The sequence below is a fragment of the Bombus vancouverensis genome, chromosome 7 (genome assembly GCF_051014615.1).
Source record: "Bombus vancouverensis nearcticus chromosome 7, iyBomVanc1_principal, whole genome shotgun sequence".
Taxonomy (NCBI): domain Eukaryota; kingdom Metazoa; phylum Arthropoda; class Insecta; order Hymenoptera; family Apidae; genus Bombus; species Bombus vancouverensis.
In genome coordinates, this window is record NC_134917.1 from 13,957,088 (window position 1) to 13,978,346 (window position 21,259).

The window sequence follows — 21,259 nt, forward strand, 5'->3', positions numbered from 1 at the left end:
GACGTAGTAAGATTCTCTTCTTACATGATAGAATAATCATGTACCTTATAAGTTTAATAATTATGTACAGCTTGCGTTGTATTGTTACAAAGTAACTTAATTCTATACGCACGATAATCAATTACAGCGTACACTGCCATTTGCTATTCTTAAATTTACTGATATCTCATATTTATTTTCTTTTTTTATTTCAATTAACTTTATGTTTCAACTCACGATAGTATACATTATGGCTGTGTATACGCGGAATATACAATAATACCTTGCAGATCGAGACCAAAATTGGTCGTAACTGCAAGAAACGATCTATAATTTAATACCAGTTTCCCTTGTCACGAAATGGAACAGATAAAGTTGGATAGTGGTAGGTATGCACACTATCTAACACTCTCGAACCTTTTCGGCTTCGGTAGGCTCTCTAATACTACTAAAAGTTAGAATAAGAAAAAAGATAAAAATAGAAAAACAATAGAATAATTATAATAAGCGTACATAAACTTTATGAATCCAGAGATCAACGACCACACATGATTTCCTCCCAGCTATCGCAATTGCACTCTTTCATTTTTCCCGACAGTTATTGCATTAGGAAAACGTATCTCTACTACGATAGCCATATTACGATCGGTCGCGAAACATCGTTGTGGATTCTTATATATCATAAGATTGGAAATAATTCGAACGTTATTAAATTCTTAGAGGCGATGAAATAATCGCGAAAGGAGTAATTAAATTAATCGGAAACCCATCCAAGAGAACGATCATAATGGAAGAAAGGAAACTTCACTCTCGCGTCAATTGTAAAAACGTTTGAATTTCGTTTCAGCTTCGAACGATAAAAATAAGAACACGCGTCGAATGGAATCGAGTTGAACGGGTCAGGATCAGATGTTCTTTTCCACTTCCGATTGTAAATAGTTGTAAAAGATTTCCGTGCTTGTGTTCTCGATCGCCTGGTATTTGCTCAATTACAATACAAGCTACGAGAAACATGCGGTAGATAAATGATAACGAAACATCGTCTAATTTCGTACATCATTTAAATGTTCATCGTGATTTGTTTACTCTTACTACCCTTACTCAAATCGTTCCCAACTTAAAACTTCAATGAATACATACTACGGAAATGACGATGATACTCAATGCTCGTATTCAATTGTTAATCAATGTTCGTCGATATTTATATCAGCTACTGAAAATTTAAATTACGAATAATTCGTTTAGACATGTTTTTGTCTTCGAACATGCGGTAAAATTCAATGTCGAAAGTAATAATTAATTACCATCGATCCGTTAGTTCTTACCGTACATGCAATTAATCTATTACGATCTTAATTTGGATTGTACCCGAGGATTCTATTTTACAATATGATCGGCACTAACCCCAACATCTTTTAAAAATGAACACCAACTTCGAGAAGGTTCGAGAGGAGGATATTAACAAAAAAACAAACACATCGGGAGTTTTTTCGTTTTATTCTACTCCTTCTCTACATCACTCCCGCAACGATAATCGTAGAAGCCAGTCATATGAATTATGTCTTGTAAGATTAATGAAGATAGAGGTATTAATTAATGAAGATAGAGGTAATTACAATCGGTGTTGTTCAATTCTCTTACCTATGCAACAAATGGTCTATATAATTTGTCCTTATTCGAATCTTCTTCTGTCGAACAGGAAAATGAATGTGAACAGGATTCGTGCCTCTGTCAATCATTACCGAAATAGGTTTCAACGCTTTGATGCGATTCACCATTATACTTCGGAAGCAATCGCCAGTAGACCGCGAATCTTTATGCAAATCTATACTTTGATAAGAAATGGATACTATTTTGCAGCCTGGACAGAAATTTGCTTCATCATTAAATCGCAACAAACGAATTGTCTCGTACATTTCTTTTATATACCTTGCGTATTTTCAGATGTCACGATATCTGCATAAAGATTGACGATCTAATTATAAGTAGCAAAGGATCCAGTAGTAGCGGTATTTTCCTGAGTGCGGTGAGAGATGCAGGAGTTTCTACCAGGCCGCTATACCATCGCCTGATATTTCTGGTCAGATAGTATATAACCATCGGACTCCGGCGAAGTAGCCATTTCGTTGCTGCCTGTTGGATTCAAATGATGACTGGTCAAGTGTGACATAGAGGACGTCAATGTCATGTTGTGGTGATACTGCGGATGGTAATTTCCTTGCGGGCTGTGGTGCATGTGCGAGATCGGAGTTTGATAGTAATCGCCGCTGGTGTACGGATTCTGATAGGCATTGTAGGTCTGCCCAGGGTAACATTGGCTCGGGTTCACCGAGCCGGGCGACGATGAACTCCAAGCGAAACCGTAGTCGCCGTGATGAAGTTGATTCATCGGTGGTGGATACGACGATGGCGGCAACTGACTTGCACCCGGAGTCAACGGCGGAGAAGGTGTAGTTAGTGCGCTGTTTGCTCCGCTTCCACCGGTTGGCGTCACACCCAGACGCGGGTACGTCGAGGTCGTCGATAAGAGAGGCGAATTCGGTCCTGGTGCCTCTTTCCCGCGTGGTGGAGAAACCGGCGATGAGCGTCTACTGGTTGACGCCGACGAGGTCGTCGGCATCTTGTTGCTATTGTTGCTATTATTTTGATTCTGGTTCGATCTCGGCGAACCTTTGGAAGGCGAAGTCTGTTGCTGTTGCAATTGCTGTCTGCATTTCGCACGACGATTCTTGAACCACACCTACGCAAAGTAGAAGATATTTGGATAGATATTTGGTTAAACAAAGTGTCTCGGAAACTTTGAAATATCGCATATCGTCGATGAACGAAGATCCTTTGAAGGATGGTAAGGACGAACGCAGCCAGATCTTTCGTGGGGAGTCTCCGAAGGTTTCGTAGAAACCATCGCCCGAGGGATCATGGAAAAGAAAAGGCATCCCGTCACGAGGGATGGAACCGTACAAATGGAGAGTTAATCGGTGCAATGGGAAAGTAATCGCGGGCGGACGGCCGTAACATTTCATTAAATCGCAACAATAACAACGGACTGGAGCAGGGGTAGTTGGAGGGCTTTTATACGCGTACGTGTGCTAGTTTTAGTGTACACGCTCACGCTTTACGTACGCGTGTCCCTCGAGATTCGCGTTACCGATGTTTGTCGGCACGCATGCGCTAATCAAACCGTATCGAATACACTATAATTGCTTTCATCGTGTTAGCGAAGGTGGAAAAATTCGCGAAAAGCTCGTGAAAAATTCGCGAGAAACTCGTAAAAAATTCGCGAATAGTTTGCGAAAAAATCGTGAAAAATTTGCCGATAATTCTAAATAATAGATAGAATAATAGATAATTCTAATAAATAAGCAAATTCTTTAAACGAAGTAGAAAAAGCGCGTAAATTTCGTAAAAGAGCGAGTTCTTGCTTTCTCTTCCTTCCCGAGCTAGAGATAGGCGCGTTCCAAACACGGACAAAAAGTATCCCCCGGTAGGCCGCAAGTACGCGCACACGGACCCCCTTTCACTCCCCCTCATGCACCCTCCATAATCCCGGCACACAATGTGGCCAGGGGTGCGATCCTATGAATCTATGCCCGTGCCTTTAAAAGCAAGACCCGCCGTCATTGTTGTTATTATCGACAGCATTGTAACAGTTGTTGCGAAGAACACGACTCGCCGAAGCGAACAGGAGATTTTCAGTCGCCATGAATTTCGTGTTAGTTGGCTGAGTTGAGAACGAGGGAAGGACGGAGGCCTCGGTCCCGTCGAGTAGGGTTGAAAAGTTAAAATTAACGAAGCGTAAACAAATCAGAAATTCGAACGACCGCCAGAGATGTTACCGATAAAGGAAACTGTTTCGGGTTTTATCATTCGTCGAGGCAATAGGCGGATTCTCGTTTCGCAAGCACACATCCTTGGCAAATGGGGTGCGGAGATTGGAGACACGTGAAACGTGGATATTGCGTATCAACCGTAAGAGAAATGATCCCTACGAGGAAGAGGAAGAGATGGATCTACGGGCGATGGGGAAGAAGAACGAGAGAGAAAACGCCCATTATCGCTCGATGTTTGCACAACGACACCCCCCTCAGCAACAACACACGGCCGGAGCAGCTACCCCAAAAACCAACCAACAGTCCGTGGTGTCATCCGGAAGCCCTCAGGGGGCAACCACAGCCAGTTCTACTGTGTGTATCGACGGCTAGGTGTAAATTGCATCACCATCTGGTTAGCATCCAACGCGGAAAACCAACCCATTGGTCACGAGCCGGAGCAGCTGCGTTGACGTTTGGTTATGACGAATATATTTTCTTATTTGCGCTATTAATACGATATCGAAGCTGTTACGCGCCTATACACACACCGTGTTAGCAGAAACGCGAAACAACGTCCATCCGTCTGTTCGAAGACACGGATACCGCGTCGGACCAACCGTAAGGGTACGAGAACGCTAGAATACTGCCTCGATAACGTTCGCGTGCGCGCCGATAACGACGCTTAGGAAAATTTTTAATTTATCGTACGAGCCGTTTCAAGATCCGGATATACATATTTTTTACGATAGTCAAGATTATCGTCGAGCAGAATTTAATACGTATAAATTTGTAAGGTAAACCTGTTCGCGAATAGAAGTTTATCGTTTTTCCTGTCGGATACTACCGCTTCTGGAGCCGTAGGCTCTTCTCTTTTTCACCGAGAAAATAACGTTTTGACGCGTTTCTCGATCGTAAATGATGGACGAACGACCTGGCGCATTCAAACGTAGCAAACATCGCGCGCAGCTGTGTCGTTCACTCGCAGAGACGAGCGTATAGAAACTCGCGAGCGAGATAGAACGAAGGGCTATAATCCAGGAACAAATCAACTATATGTTGTGTTCCATACATCGTGCTTCTGTGTTCCTCTAACTATATACACCTCTATCCCATGTCGAGCTCTGTCTCTGTCTCTGTCTCTGTCCCTGTCTCTCTGTTTCTCTCTCTCTCTCTCTTCTCCTTCTCCTTCTCCTTCTCCATTGGAAACTTTTAGATCCACACACCCCTCGACCTCTACTCCTCCCTTCCATCTCTTATCCACCTCTCTTTTTCCCCCTTGGATATTATTCGTTCACGTGGGTACGCCTCTACAATGTACATGGTGCACACGTGTGCTCCCGTGACGTACGTGCAGTTGCGCCTTCATTCACCAGGGGCTTAACTTCGCGTGGAAACTCCGGCTAGACGGAATTTCCTTGCTTTGTCCTACATCTAGCGATGGCGGTCGTTGGTACCACCGAGTAGCGAGATTACTTTACGCGTCGCCCCATCGAATTCGATGACACGTAACTTATCCCCATATTTTAGAAGATACACGCTACGACGATCTGCCGAGTTCGCGTTCCAATCGAATCAGAAATACGCGCTGGTGATTAAACAATGGCGATAAATCAAAGCACCGATACATATAGCGACGTATGGTGATCCGAGCGGCAGAAAGGAAAGAAGAGGAGAGATGCGCGAGGGGATTCGCGAGCTCTAATATTCCCGTCACGATCGTGACTTCGGGATATCCCGCCACGAAATAAAGATGTTACGAGGACCGCAATAAAAGCGTCAACGAGCTCGTCGGCACATCTATCAATGTACAGCGACGACCGGGACAATGGCGAAACCGGAGGGGCGTAGAGCGCGACGCCACGTTGTGTAAATACCTTAAATCTCGTCCACGCTTGCCGAAGCACGGAACACTCTCGTTCCCTCTTCCTCTTCTACTCGCTGCTATCGTCCGCCGAGATCGTACTTGTTCCTTGTGACTCGTGAGATACCGAAACCTATACGCGACGGATAAATCGCGACGAGTCTCTCGACTCGCCTAGGTCAATTTTCACGTTCGCTGACAACCACGGTTTTCCTGTAACCCTCGCGATGAGGGGAGAAACAAGGAGAATAAATTTAACCAACTTACCTGCACTCGCGATTCGGGCAAGTTGATTTTCAGTGCAACCTCTTCGCGCATAAAGATATCCGGATATCTTGTTTTTGTAAAAAGTGCCTCTAACACATCTAATTGTGCTCTGGTAAAGGTTGTTCTTTCTCGGCGTTGTTTACGTTGATTCATTCCTGAAACAGAAATTGAAAGATCGCAGCGGTAGCGAGAATTACATGCAGTTTAAACATTTGACACGATCGGGAGAATCGTGCGCTAAAAAGGTAGATTGGAAACGCTTGTCGAAAGGACGAAGATGAGTCGCGAGGCTGTTCAACTGGGGAAGGGTAAGGCATCAGTACCGCAGGCCGGAGGACAGAAAAGGGGGTGGCACAGAGGGGTGTAAGCGTTGCGAGGTCGCGATAGCGTAATTTTGAACAGTTCCCCGCTACGACCCACCCTCCTCTACCTTCCTCGTGCCATCGAGCCTCGCTTGGCTCGTTCCGGGACCCACGTAATCCGCTTATGAGGGGGTCACAGGGGGTGGCGAAGGGAGGAGGACGGGGGACAAGTCAGGACGGCGGAACGGGGACCGAGGAGGGGTGGGGTACACCCCGGAATACACGACCATCCAGAGGACCAAAGTCGCGGTTCGTTCCCAGCTGCCTCTCTGAAAACGATGGTATCCAACACGCCAACGTACAACGTTCCAACCAATAAAAAGAAGAGGCTGGAAAACTGCGCTTCGCCAGTGTCTCTCGGTTGGAAGTTGAATCGTAAAGTCGAGAAAGGAATGGTAGATACCAGCCTGAAAGGATCGTCCGATGTCCCACGATCGACCAAACTCAGTTTTTTAAGACTCGACTTCGTAAACCTCTGCTACGAATCACAATCTCTGCGTCCGCCTCTCTGCTCTCGAAATCGTCGCTCGTAAACCGATTGTTCGATCGAAAGTTGCGAGTTTTGTCTCAGCGATCGTACCAGCGTGTAAAGTCAACTGCGGCGAATTTGAACAACGACCACGAAGTCGCGACATCGTATGCGTAAAAAGAAAAAGCATCGGAGGCATCAGCAGGCAAAGAGAAGAACGCGAGGGAGGTGAAGAAAGAAGAGGAAGAAGAAGAAGTAGAAGAAGAAGAAGAAGAAGAGAGAGGAATTAAAAGCAACAACTCCTACCGCGAAAACAAGTTGGAAGAGTGGTTTACGACGAGAAGAGGAGGCAAGCGTGAGCAAGACATTGTATGCGCCGTACATTTGCATATTTCTCCGCTTTAAATGCTTTAACGCGAAACCACTCTACAAAGTTGAAAATAACAATTATGTAACGAACGCGTGTTTGGATACGCAACGATCAACAGAGTCTACCGAATAACTCGAGAGGAAAAAATCGGAAGAAACAGAAGCGCGAAGGGCATCGTCGATGAGAAGCGACAGCGAAGCGAACCATCTTGAGAGGGGAGTGGTGCGCGAGCTCTAAGAGGGCATCGGTTGTATCGGTCGTATCTCTCGCGCTGACCCTGCAACTGTTCCTTTAAGCTAAGAACGATATGTAACAACAGGACGTCGAAGTAAAGGATGATGACGATGACGCCAACGATGATGCATACACGCGATCGAATGGCTAACGAACTGGTCGAGTGGGCTATCAGCATGGTAGCCAGGTAGATCGTCGAGAGAGATTGCGCCGGGCACAATGTAAAATTCCATGCCGGTTGGCTACCGTCGCAACGATGGCCACGACACGCCCGCGATCATTGAATCTATGATCCGTATCTCCTGTTCCGTTGGGTGTGCGGTGCGGCGCGGATCCGAGCAACGGAGGTTGGACCGAAGGGATGAGGCTCCTGGCGAAAGAGAGGAGAACAGATCCAGCGAGAGGATGCTTGATTGTCGAGTGGGCGTTAGCGCTACCGTTAACGACGGCCTTTGCCGGCTATACATCGGTCCATGTGAAAGCCAGGCCCTTATCCAGCAACGAGACAATGGAATTCCGATTATGGTCTTCCGCCTGCTTCTACACGGCGTCGAGTGGGCGCGAGGGAAAGCCCTTCGTTTGCTTGAATTCTACGCGAGCACAGATTCGAAACTCGAGCGTCGAGATCCTCCATTGCGCTTCATCTACAGTTTTTCATCGACTGTACACCTTTCGCTGTTTGCCGACAAAAGTGCTGCCACGAACGAGAAATTGGACGCGAAAGTTTTTCGGCGGGAGGGATGGTAAATTCGAATAGGCCGGTTTGCCGAAAAGCGGCTAGCTAAGCAGCACTAATGGGACGGCAAACACCCGCTGCGTCCTGAAGTATGATTCGATTTATTATCGTCAGCGCGAGACGAAACCTGGGGTTGATACAAGGGTTGCTTTGGCTCATTGGCCCACAACAGGATCAGACGCCACCCTAATAGCAAATTCGTTTTCTGTTTATTGGATTCTTCCTTCCCTCGGCACAGGGTTTCGTGTTTCGAGATCTCGAGCGGAATGGAATCCGTGGAAGTCAATGAACCGATAACAAAATTTTACAGTAATTTGTCTCGCCCGCTGGAATATCCTCGGAACACGCCAGGTACCGAATGGAAATGCTTTTCGATCGATCGATGCTTTTCCTCGAACATACAGCGCGATCGTTCGGCATCGCATCCAGCAAGAGATTACACGGAGTAACGAAAGGCTACTAATTAATCGCAACCTGTGAATTTAACGAATTACCCTGGCCGTACTCGGACACGGTATACGCACGTTGTGAGTCGACCGTATGAATTACACGACCGGTGCTTACTTATCTATCCGCGATACCATCTAAAACTATGCTTGCGATGAAATATGGCGCGTCTAGGAGACGCGGCGTGATTATGCTTAACGTAGAATTTTCCTAAGCGTTTGTCTCGAGATTGCGTATGCGCGCGCGTTATTGAATAATAAATACCCGAGATAAGACGAGACGCTGTTACTTCGGGATGCTTATCGAATTAAAAAATGCGAATTAATATCAATTACATCGCTCGATCCAGAGAGCCGAATACGAAATCTCGTAATTATTGAATAAATTAAGTGGCTACCACGCGACAACTCATTCGTCAAGACGGCTAAGATCGCGGAGAATCATAAATTACTCGCAAGCATCGAGAAATCGGAAGAGAATCGAAATTAGCCGAGTGCGACAAACTCGTTTCACGAGCAAGCGGTTACTTTGCTATTCATAGAGCGCAAGATGCGACGGTAGCAAAATTCCAAATCGGTGAACGATCAAGAGGGATGACCGACGAATATCGAAGGAAAGTGAATACGCTCGGGAAGGGAATCGAAAATTAATTAAAAGCTAAAATGCGAACAGGACGCTAGACGGCGCAAAACGTAGGCGGAGGGTTGGATTATTCAGGGAACCGTGGGATGATAGCACGTGCCACTGCCGATGAGAGACGGAATTCTAAAAGGCCATCAGTTACGAAAACATTTGGCCGACTTTGCGTTTACAGCATGACCTCCGTGAAATCGCTGCATAAAGCAGATAACCGCATCCAAGTGATTTGCCTCTCGTGCCTACGAAATCGTAATATCCTCTTCAAACGGGAGCATATTCGAGACAGAAGTTCGATATCGGGGAAAAAATGTGCAAGGTTATCGAAAACCGAGCATCTGCGCTCCAGAAGACCACACAAAGTTTCGACGGAACGAACGGAACGAAACGCGTGTGGCCTTCGTTCCTAGTCGTTCTTACTTGGTAATCTAGCAGAGACGAGCATAAGTAAGTAACGAAATACCAACACACATCCGGGACAAGCGAATAATCGGATAAGCTTCGTGTTACCATCTACCAACCGATGGCTTTTTCATTCGCTTCCTCTTCTGTTCTACCTACTTATCGTCGGGGTAACTTATCTAGCTATTTGAAAAGTGCATCAAAATGAAAATAGCCGAGAACCGATCGATAGGACTACATATTAGAAACCAACGATGATTCGACCTTTGTCCACCGATCTACGCGATACCAAGTTCCAGAGAATAGAAACAAGGAGCAGAAATGGAGAAGAGACTGACGTATCGATATCGTTGTACGTGATATTTCACTCAGACTCGAGTGTTTATCCTACAATTAGGACCTGGACCCGTATTTAGATCCCTCTGTCGAAGACGATACCATCCGCCTACTCGATTTACTCGCGACACGCGTCAAACGACGCGAATCGTTTCGTATTTGATCGACGATTTCTCTCCGATACTCGCGCGCGTGCTTGTTTAGCTCGATATTTTGTGGCCACTTCGCAACGACGATAGAGGCACGTGTTGCCGCCACGTGCCACGCTTAACCTGACGTCTAATCGAGTGATTGAAATTCTATCGAATTGGCAGCAGTCTGCCAGATGAAAGATTAAACTATTATCGTGCTATAAATTTTGAAGACCAATCCGACCGACGAGTTTACGCCGAAGAAACTTTCCAACTTTTGTTTCCCCGTTCCCATTTGATTATATTCTGACGTGGAATTGAAATCGGAGGCGTGGATGTCTGTTTACGCGTGCCGATGCCACCGAGAGGCGGAGGAAGTTAAGTGGACGGGCAATTTCTCTGCGACAACAAATAGTAGTCGTCGAATGAGAAAAGGGAGAGGCATGTGACGCGATTCCCACGTACCCGGTGGCTCCTGCAGCGTCCCTGTACATTGTACATCGGGGAGAAACCTCGGCGCGTTAACGACAACGTTTCGACACCCCACCTTTTTGGCACCCTTCGTTCCGCTCCGAGTTACTACTTTTTTTTCTTCGTCCCGCCCTGACCCCACGCCTGATTGCATAATAAAACAAATAACGTCGTTCGACGCGTCCAAACATTCTTCGACCGCGCTACGAAACACCCAACACGGACTGTCTCTTTTCGCGCACGCGACGAATACATGGTTTCACGCGTGGCCACAACCGCTCTAACCTTAACATTCTATCCCGGTTCCTTGCCACTCCTTCGCGTAGCTCAAGGTTGCAGACGGTCGTTTAGCAAGATTCATTTCCATTTTAATTTTTCATTTCCCACCGAGAGAACGAACGTGCCGGCTCGTACATTATGTATTCGCTGAATAAAAAAGAAATTCGATTCACGTCGGAGGCGGGTGGAAGGACGAAGACCGCGAATTTACACTTGCGGGCGGTTCGTAAGATTCTTGGCAAGTATTCGGTATTACGATCGATGAAATAATCCAAAGTACGACACGACGAACGGCGATGAATTTAACGAACGCGATCAGACCGTAATATTTAGTTTTTAATTGATAAAGGAACGATAAAAGGGGAAAACGCGTCTCTTCGGCGCGGGTCACCGATTCGCTCGTTTCTCGCAGCCGCGAGCCTTGTTTCTACCCTGGACTCTCCCGATTGCCTCTTTCGCACGAACGCGTATATAGACAGAGGGACACTCAGTTCGTTCCTCTCTCGTTCCACGGCTTTTCGTGTAGCGGATACGCCTACAACGGATAGGCGGCTGGACGCGGGTACGTACGGACCTAACGGACAGATCCGTGTTTCCATGGAAACCCACCTATCTGCGTTGGTTGGACCTATACTGCCTGCTGCCACCCTGATAAGCGGCTTACTCTCATGGTTCTCTCTGCTCTTCTTCGCTGGGGCATTCCAGCCCCTTCCTCCTACCCTCTTGCCGCGACTCGAATCCCTCTGCTCTCCCTTCCTCTCACTCTCTCTTTCTCTTTCGTTACTCCGTACCCCTTTCAAACCACCGTGAAAAAGACGAAGGCGAAAAAGAGAAAGTACGCCAATTCTGCGTCCACGTATATTCCTCAACGTACGCGAACACGCGTGGAAGCGCGAAGGAAAAAGGAGAACGTTCGTGCGTCTAATTGAAATATGCTCCGCCTTTAAACGTTTTGTCCCGATGCGATGAAAATCATCGCAAGTCGTTTCCATCAACGATCGACATACGAAACGATCGAACTTCAACGAGAATGTAAATTTACGATTTCTATCGTGCTTGGACTGGGTACTACGTTGGATTGGAAGCCGGTACGCAAAATTGACGAAGAATTTATTTGACTCGAGATTCGCGATATAAGAGGAATTTTGAAATGAAAAATTCGACCGATGCCTTAAAGGCAACGTTACGAAGAAATGCAGTGGAGCGCTTGCCACAGAATGATGCACGTTGACTATAGTTAAGAAGCCCTGAGTTTACTTTGGCCTCATAGGGCTTCAGTCGATGCATCGATTTGCATGGCAATCAATACTGGCTAGTACGGCGGACAGATCAAATACTTTTACTAGGAGATAACAGGCCGTATGATACGCGAAATATAAGAAACGAACAATGGGATCGAGGGAGTAAAAGTTGCGTGAACGATAGGAGATGTTTGCAGCTACCAAAGCCTGCATCGAATAATCCTCGGTTTCGCCATCGAACGAATGCTCCTTTTGCGTCTCAAAAATGAAAGAAAGAAATGCAAAAGAATAATGATTTTAAAGAATATGCAAATCTTTTAAATCGTACTCGAAATTTGGAAGAAAATGAAGCTGTTAAGACGATAGAAGAAAGAAAGAACTACAGGCACCTTTATTTGGTACTTTCCTAAAATGGGAAAAGTAGTAAAGAAAATGGTACCGATGCCTATTTCGTTCGTCAAACTAGAATCGGAATAACTAGAATTTAAAGGGAAAGGAAACGGAAAAGGGGAAACGATGGAATTCGATTTTTCAAGAAAAGTCTTTGAACGAGAACAGCTAACGCCACCTGTAACGACTCTGTCTTAACACCTACCTGTCTCAAATTATCAATATTCCTTCTCTCTATTACCTATCGCAACCATTCAACGATTCAAATGCTTGTGAGAAATAATAGCGCCAATACGGATCGCGATTCAAACGCGACATTAATAATTAACGGTATTACAGCGCTACCGTGAACATACGCAAATTGTAAAGCGGTGATCGCGTGCCTCTGGTAATTAACCGTGATATCTACAGGTAGAATACAGAGTTTTAGGAATCGCTGCAAGATTTGAATCGTCTCGCGTTAGATTAATCTTTTTGGTATTCAGATGCGACCATGTGGAGAATGTTTCAACGACCGATTACGATCATTAATTAATTCAGATTATCTCAATCGTGTAATTTTATCGTACAGTTTGTTATTGCGATTAATGTTTCATCATGCAATATTATCTTTTTGTAATAAAGTCAATAATTTGCCAATGCTTTGTTGTATTGTTGTAAGAATAATAATATGTAAATGTATGGTAAATATGTAAGCGTATAACGCAAAGAGTAACTATAATTGGGATAACCCATTGATCTACATCTCTGTAATATCAATTTCTGATAGTTCATGCGAGTAGAAAGATAAATTAAGGGAAACTAACCTTGTGGGAAGGCAGCTAGTCCATGTTCCAGAGGATGAGGATGCGGATGACCGTGAGTAGCGAGTGCAAACGGCGACGGTAGTCCTGGATGTGGAGCTCCTGGATGCGGGTGAGAATGCGGATGTGGATGGGTGCCGACTCCCATTGCTGGATGACCGTGGGGATGGTACTGAGGACTACTGGTCGGAGCGCAAGTGGCGCCGGTAGCCTTCAGGTACCCCGCCATGTAACCCGCGAGGCAAGCCAGTTCACCCGCCACTGCGGCTCTCGTATCAGAATGCCTTAACTGTTGATTTACCTCCTCTGTCGTCAACCAGAAATTTTCTTCGCGGCGATTACTCTCACTCAATTGCAAAGGTATCCTGGCGTTGTTCTCAGATAGGCCCGGTGTCGGTTCTTGCGGCACCGACACGTTTTGCCCACTATCGTTGGCTTCGTATGTCTCCACCTATAACGATAATTACATCACGTTGAAGCTACCTTTTTCTAGCACTTTAAGCACGGAGTCAACTATGATATCGCCTTATTTCTTCATAATCCAAATCAATTATTGTCGAAATTAATTCTACTCAAGTTCTTGTTAATAATCAATTGCCCTTTATACGCGTGTTTCTCTTGCACTTTAAGGCGTATCGTGAGTCTGCGAACGTGTGTAAGCTACCGACGATAGTGCTTGCTATTGTGCCCGGTTACAATAAGGAAATTAGCATTCTTTTTGTGTTCCATGTCTATTGTTATGGACAACAATTTTCGAGAAGATAGGCGCGTACAATTGCATTTTAATGCAAAAAAAATACCAAGTCATTGAATCGATATTAAAACATCGAAAAATTAATTTTGCTGTATTTCGAATCCTCTCTTGCCTTTCATTTATAAACCTTTCTCAAACTCTATCTGTTACGTTAAGATATATCCGACTAAAATGTATTTAGTGCGACGTTTAATGTTGTAACGTGTTGTCACTCACTGACGATTGATTATACTGCCACATTCACGAAAATCCAACGTGTACTCGTATTGCGCTATAGTCATTTTATATCACACCACTGAACATGAACTATCTTATGTACTGCTTGATAACACACGAAATATGAAATATATTTTACCCTGAAATAATCTATTTTTAACCGATCGCTCGACGTTGTTCGTTTCTACTTAAGAATGCACATTAGAATTAACTACTGCACTAGCTCAAGTACGGACAGATACTGAGCCCCTTGTAGAAATATTCAGCCGAACTGACGGCTAACCCCCCTCACTGTCCCAAAGTAGTTAACCAGGCTCTACCTGAATCCCTTCCATCGGTCTCCACCCTCAAAAATAGGGGTAGGGATTTCGGAACGGGCCCGGCAGGAGTGGGACTATTCGTACGTATGGCCTGCGCAGAACTCTTTTCAAAGTTAAGGAAATGTTGCCAAGTTTCCAAAGACAAACTGGCTAATTGCAATTTCCTATCGCTGTACTTCCCCTGTAACTTGGAAATTCTAGCATAGCAAATAGCATAGAAAATGACTATCGCCGTAACATAATTTACACGAAATGTTAAGAAACGTATTAACAACTTGCATTCGTACGAAATGAATTACTAAACGAAGAGGTTCTGTGGGGTTAATAGGAGGAGAGAAATACGTATACGACGGTGAAACGTGAAATAACGGCGCGTGCTAAACCGGAAGGAAACGAAGGGAAGCGCGGCCCGTGCTAAAAAGGTGGCTTATCCGAAAAACTTAACTTCCCACTAGACGCTAAACGGCTAAATAAACTTCCAAGTTTTTATCCAGTCGACGGACCATGGACAGAGGGAGATACGATGTGTCAGAAAAAGATGAAACGGGGGGAGGAGAGGAGAGAAGGATGATGCACGATGGTAGGTATGTTTACACGAGGGCATTATGGCGGATAATGTTTGTTATAGGCGTCTATGCTCTAGAGCCAGGAGAGGCGAGACTATCCGACGTTAAAAGGCCAGCCTGGTCGATCCGCTTACGGCGGATGAGGCTCAAATTGAGTGAGAGATAGTGAACTCTAGTGCAACTCGTTGCACGAGCATCACACATGTCTCGATGCGCATACCATGCATATTTATATACAAGTAACTTCACAATTTATAGCATATCGCGTAATAACTTCGTTGATAAGCCAGCGTGTCAAGTAGGAATCGATATCATAATATGTAAACAGTATAAAGCATCATTCGGTAATATTTTATTGCATGATACTGTGCTATTATATACCGAGGAATTCTTATGAAAAAAGAAATTACGTTTTCATTTTATGTTTTATACTCGTAGAAACTGTTAAAGTAGAACGATAAATAATCTTATTTTGCCAAACAATAGGTTCATATGTAAGTGTAAAACCAAAGAGTTTCAATGTTACATCTGTAAATAAATAATTAAGTAAAATAAGAAATTAAATAAATAATATATTATAAATGAATGTAATATAAATAAATAAAAATAAATAAATAAAATATAAATAAAGTATTTTTACTAGCACGCTCGCGGAGAAATAATTAGAATGGAATTATCTATGGAAATATCCAATAACTATGTCCTGAGAATAAAATGTTCAGAGACATTGTCGAAGCAGGTGCCAACAATGAAAATTTTTTACCTGCACCGCAAATACACCTTACCGTTACCAAAGTATTAATACGACTGTACGTAGACCCTCAACCCTCAACCCGCAAAACAGCATGACGGGATTACGGTTTGTGAGAAACTCTGTAGGACAGCAATTTCTGCAGCTCACAGAAATATCTTGGAAAAACCCTACAGTAGTTGCCTATTTCACCTGAACATTGTCTGCTAACGCTCCTTGTCTTTAAACTATGCACGACAAACATTACAGTACGCCAGTGGTCAGTCTTAAAGAATACACACAGTTAGTACCGTTATATACCTGAGAGCTTGAGTTTAGACAGAATATGGGACACGTGGTTCCTATTCCTCTTCATTATCATCTACTTTTATCTATCCTTACTCATTCTTAAATATTCTACCCTATGCCGAAATTACATTCTGTTAAAATTTTTCCATTATCGAAATAATGAACAAAGCGTGGGAACTTACTTTTTTTTTTTATTTAAAATTTCACATTCACAATTTGTCCAATTTGGACATTTGGTAGAATTTTTTATCTGTTTGATTATCATGTGGGTGACTACCCCCAATGGGGTACCATCTTCGTGTTTGTTAAGATATATCCTTTGTAAAGGGAACTTACTTGAAAGATTGTTCCGATAGCGAAAGAGTTTTATGCATACATTTATGAATCCATGTGGAACTTTCTTTCAACAACATCAGATTTCCATTTGTTTCAAAGATGTTCGAAAATCCACTGACAATTATGATTATTAACATTTTCAACAGAACATAATGAAGTAACTATTGTATACTAGCAATTATATTGATATAATTAATAAGATTTCAACATTTTCAAATTCATTTGAAAATACATAGTTTGGAGGCAATCGTCAACCATTCTTCCCTAATTCCTTAAATAGGATCTATTAGGATAGTGTAGGAAATACTAATCTTATTTTCTTCGATACATGTTAACCACAATTATATCTCCTTAGAGCATCTGCGATTAATTATCTGATAATATGTGCTCGCCTAACGAACGATGAATAACCAAATTAATAGCTAATAATGCGTTGCAGGTATCTCGATAGAACGTAACAGTAGGTATTCAAAATTTCGCGGGAAAACAGAAATACGAAAAATGGCCGCCGCGTGATGTAATCCGCTACGTGCATAGTTACGTTCGGTAGTTTTCGCGACATTTTCGTTAAGAAATCGTGTTTCGTGTGGTTTTCTCGTGATCGTATTAACGAATCGAAACGAAAGAAGACACGAGTCTTGAATGTTCATTGTAATATGGATTATTAGGAGCGAACGATCTTCGCTACCTGATGTCATCACGCTATTGTCTTGTATACAAGGTAAGTAAACACAGACACTTGAGAATAACAAAATACCACGATACACGATACACAAATCGTCTAAGAGTCAAACTATGAAAGTAATACTCGGAAATATGTAAATGGTGAGAAAAAATGAGAGCGAACGTAGTAAATAATGATCGTGACATTCGTAGCGTGTTACTATGCTCCCGGCTGAGATATAATAATTACATATATATGTATATATCGCGTTCTACTTATGTTTCGCGTACAATCCGAATCGATTCGTGTAACCTTCGTCATCTTTACAATCGGAAATTGACTCGTCTATGGATGATCGAGTATAGTGGCGGTATAGTTGAACGATAGGAAAAAAGAATGACAGAGTATGACTTACGAGAAAAAGATAGGTTACATAGACAAGTTTGCGCAAGCCTCGTCGAGCGAAAAGAAGGGTCGACTAGGTAAAAAATCTATATAAAGGTGAAAAGAGGAAAACCGGATGGGGTGGTTGGCTTGAAAAGTAAAGCAGGAGAAACGAGAGAGAAAGAGGGCGGCGTGTATCGAGTTTGCGCGTTTTATTCCTCCTCCTATGTTCAGGCTCCGCCCTGATGTTTTCACTCCTCCAGCTTCCCCATTCGCCCTTCGATCCCTCCTGGACCACAAGGGATCGTACTTTGTCGTCATTTCGTATCGAAATTTTAGTATCTAGATGACGATAGTCACATCATGGAATCGCATCAGTCTTGACGCGATGAGTTTACGTTAGTTTTGCAACACACTCGACTCGTTCTCTTTCCCTTTTCTATGTTTTTCTTTTTACCGATCTCATCTTTTTGTGTAAAAGGAAAAGAATATATACACTATAAAAAGGTTTTGCCTTATGACTGCAATAAAAGATTATATTGAGGTACACGAATATTTATTGGAATATTGCTCCAACAGTGGGCTCTACCTCGCTTTACAGGCACTTTACGTTGCCCGTAATTATGGTACAGCTGGTACGGTAGGAAAGCAAATTTCGTTGGTATTGTAAATTTACCGAAGTTTTATAATTTAGTCGCAATATTGTTTGGTCTTCGCCCATTGTTGCAACTTTCATACCGAAAATGAAATACTATGTAACGTTCAATTTGGTATCAATTTATGGTCAAAATTTATGGTTATCATAGATAACTGCTTCTCGGTAATATATTATAAAGTATTTCTACGATTTACGGAAGCGCAGAATTAGCCAGCAACGAGATGCAGATTAACCAATGGCGTCATCCAGAAAAATTGAAGTAATCGTCAACGGCTAATCAATTTTTATAGCTGCATCGAAAACACCTTGCGTCTAGATTCGATATGTAAAAAGCTGGTCCGCGTGGCATGCTTCATCGACATCATTACTTTCACTGGAATTCCAATGGCGTTCGCGTAACCGGTTTATAAACACGCGGATTTCTTCGATGCGCCCATCCTGCGTCGTATTTTGGTACCGAATTCCACTCATATACCTATATCAATCGGTCGATACCGAGTTACGTAGAGGGAGAGCGTCGGTCGAGTTCATTGTAGCTATGGAAAATAAGTGGCGTATAAGCACGTGGACGTAGCGCGCGATCGCATTCTTCACCGGCACACTCTAACTCGAGGGAAAAATAAAAATCGCAAACCCGCTGATAGCCGGACTATGTTTTTTCAGTTGGTCGGTATAAAAAATGCGACTCCTCTCGGCTTTGTCGTCGTCGTAATACCATCGTGGAACCGAGATCTTCCTCGCTCTCTTTTATCCCATTTGTTGGTGCACGTTGATCGTGCTACCTTCTTCTCCCACACAGTGTCTTCGCAGAGGCACATAAGCGGCGGTAAATAATAAATGATCTGCGTCGGTGCGAGGCCGCACACAGACGGTTCATGGATAGCATGGAGACAACACACGCACAGAACGTTAAATACAGTTGCGTATTTACGACGGCTTGTGGGAAAGAGAGATGGGGCCGATCGGTCGCGTCGGCTCGCGGGATCCCAGCGGAAGAGTAAAAACCACGAGAGAGCCACGGTGGAAGGGGTCCAGGCTTCCTCGACGAATTTATAGAGGAGAAATTAGGAGGTTTATAGAAGCTGTGCGCGGTAGCTAACCGTAGATCATCATTAGAGGACCAACTGGGCTGCTATGTGCGGATACATATATGCCGTAGCAGCACATATTTACCAGCGTGCCACGGCACACCGACGCGAGTTCCACTCCGCTCCGATCCGCCGCTTCAACCTTCGCTTCTACCGAACTGCTTGCCTTTTCACTGCGTGTGCCTCACCGGTCAAGTTCCACTGTAAGGGGGCAAATATTTTTCTTCGATGCGTTTCGCCATGGAACCCGACCACCGAATATTTCTGAAATATGCTTTTTAGAACGTGTGGAAAAAATCCCCGGTCGTCTAAAAAACGTAGCTTCGTTATCGAACATTCTTTTCGACGTTGGCCACTACGTCACGCCACTCTATCACAGGCAGGTTTGGTCATAAATACAGAATTTTCGCTTACTCGGCACTTTCAGTAGACAATAAAGACGAGGGTTATTGGCACTGTCTTACCTTTTACTATTCTTAACTGCTTTTCGTTCCGCTTCTAAAAGATATATATATATATATATATATATATATATATACACACATCTTTGGTATACATATATATATATATATATATACCATATAATACTTACAAAGGAAAGTGTAGACAAAAATGTAGCCGCATGTTCGAGACTCAAACGAATATACATCATTTCAAAACCAAATGAATCATTTTATGAGAAATAGCCATAATTTCAAGAGTAATTTATAGTACTTCAACTTCCGATTTTCTAGTCAAACGCGATCCCTGTTTCGTTCTTGTGTCGAACTTTCGCAACCAGAGTGTTCGTTAATGATCATCTGTTAGAAAAAAGGAAATTCACCAGTCTAGTATTGCTGAATCGAGTAAAAGCGTATAAAAATCCGAGGGTGAGCACGATATTCCGTTGTGCAATTATAATCAGAGTCTTCGAAATTAAGCGAAAAACTCGGACTAACAATAAGAAATACCGTGTAAGAAACGTAGTAATAAATTCCCGTTATTCGTGAACGGAATGCATAAAATCTTCAAGGGTTTACGCTCGTTGTAATTTCAAGTAGCTATGTTTGAACAAGTGTAACTATGTGTATGTATTGTATGTGTATGTCCTTCCTGCGTGCAAAAACGACCATTTTAAAGTAACACTTTTGGTTAATGGTCATGAACCACGCCCCTAGAATGCTTACCGAACTTGACCTACTTTCTTTCAGACATTTCCCTGTAGTCCTAATTGGACAAACTACTGTTGCAATAAAAGGTATAGTTCGATTTCAAGTATTTAAGATCTTTATCTCTCTCGTTTAGAACTTGTATAAGTTTCTACTCTAATATTTTAATACACAACGCAAGGACCGTTGTTCGTTTTTCCTACGATTTAATAGAAGATTTATCCAGTATCTATAGTCGAAGGTAATCTTAATACTCGAGCGACGATTAAACAAAGGAAACAGGTTGCAGTTCGTTCCATTCGCCGTGGAAAACCGATGGTTTCGATCGTGCATACATGTAACACATACCTCTACCTGGCCGGTGGTCCGAGGACGGTTTGCCGCAGAAACAGTTAAATCTCTCGTGGTGGTAGCAAACACCATCAGTGCTAAGCCACAAATCCTGGCTTAACCCGAGCCTATGAATTGAATTGGTTAAAGCCCGCGTTAAACTAGGTTCTCTTCTGCGCGCAGTCAGCAAGAAGAGCTGCACCGTCTTTCTTCCTGCGTCGGCTACGTTCGTCCTCGTTTCTTCTGTTTGTTTTTCACCACGGTTTGCGTCCTACGGTTCCGGTATCGTCTTCTTTACCCCTTTGCTAGTTCCGTTCGACCAAGACCTAATTGGCAAAACCAGAAGATTTTTCGACATCTTAACGCGACTACCAGGAACACACTTATTTTCTTTCAAATACAGGACAAAATATTGTTCGACCAGCTAGCTGCTACATTAAATACATCTTAGCCAATATTCGTTGACGATCCTTCGAATAATCATGCCTTTGAAAAGGTCCGCTTGAGAATTCTTTAATATACGCCGTGTC

General features: G+C 43.5%; 1 protein-coding gene across 2 annotated transcripts in view; it reads right to left on the reverse strand.

Annotated features, from left to right (window-relative positions):
* The window catches only part of LOC117154772 (uncharacterized), a 34,397-nt gene continuing 13,138 nt past the window's right edge, over positions 1-21,259 (reverse strand). Inside the window, exons 2-5 of one of the 2 annotated variants that reach the window (XM_033330036.2) lie at positions 20,748-21,055; positions 13,230-13,677; positions 5,920-6,074; positions 1-2,719 (exon numbers count right to left, since the gene is read on the reverse strand). In XM_033330036.2, the coding sequence (XP_033185927.1) occupies positions 2,036-2,719; positions 5,920-6,074; positions 13,230-13,677; positions 20,748-20,822 (1,362 nt within the window). In that variant the 5' untranslated portion in view covers positions 20,823-21,055 and the 3' untranslated portion in view covers positions 1-2,035. The remainder of the gene's footprint in view (positions 2,720-5,919; positions 6,075-13,229; positions 13,678-20,747; positions 21,056-21,259) is intronic. The other variant, XM_033330053.2, reaches the window with a different exon arrangement.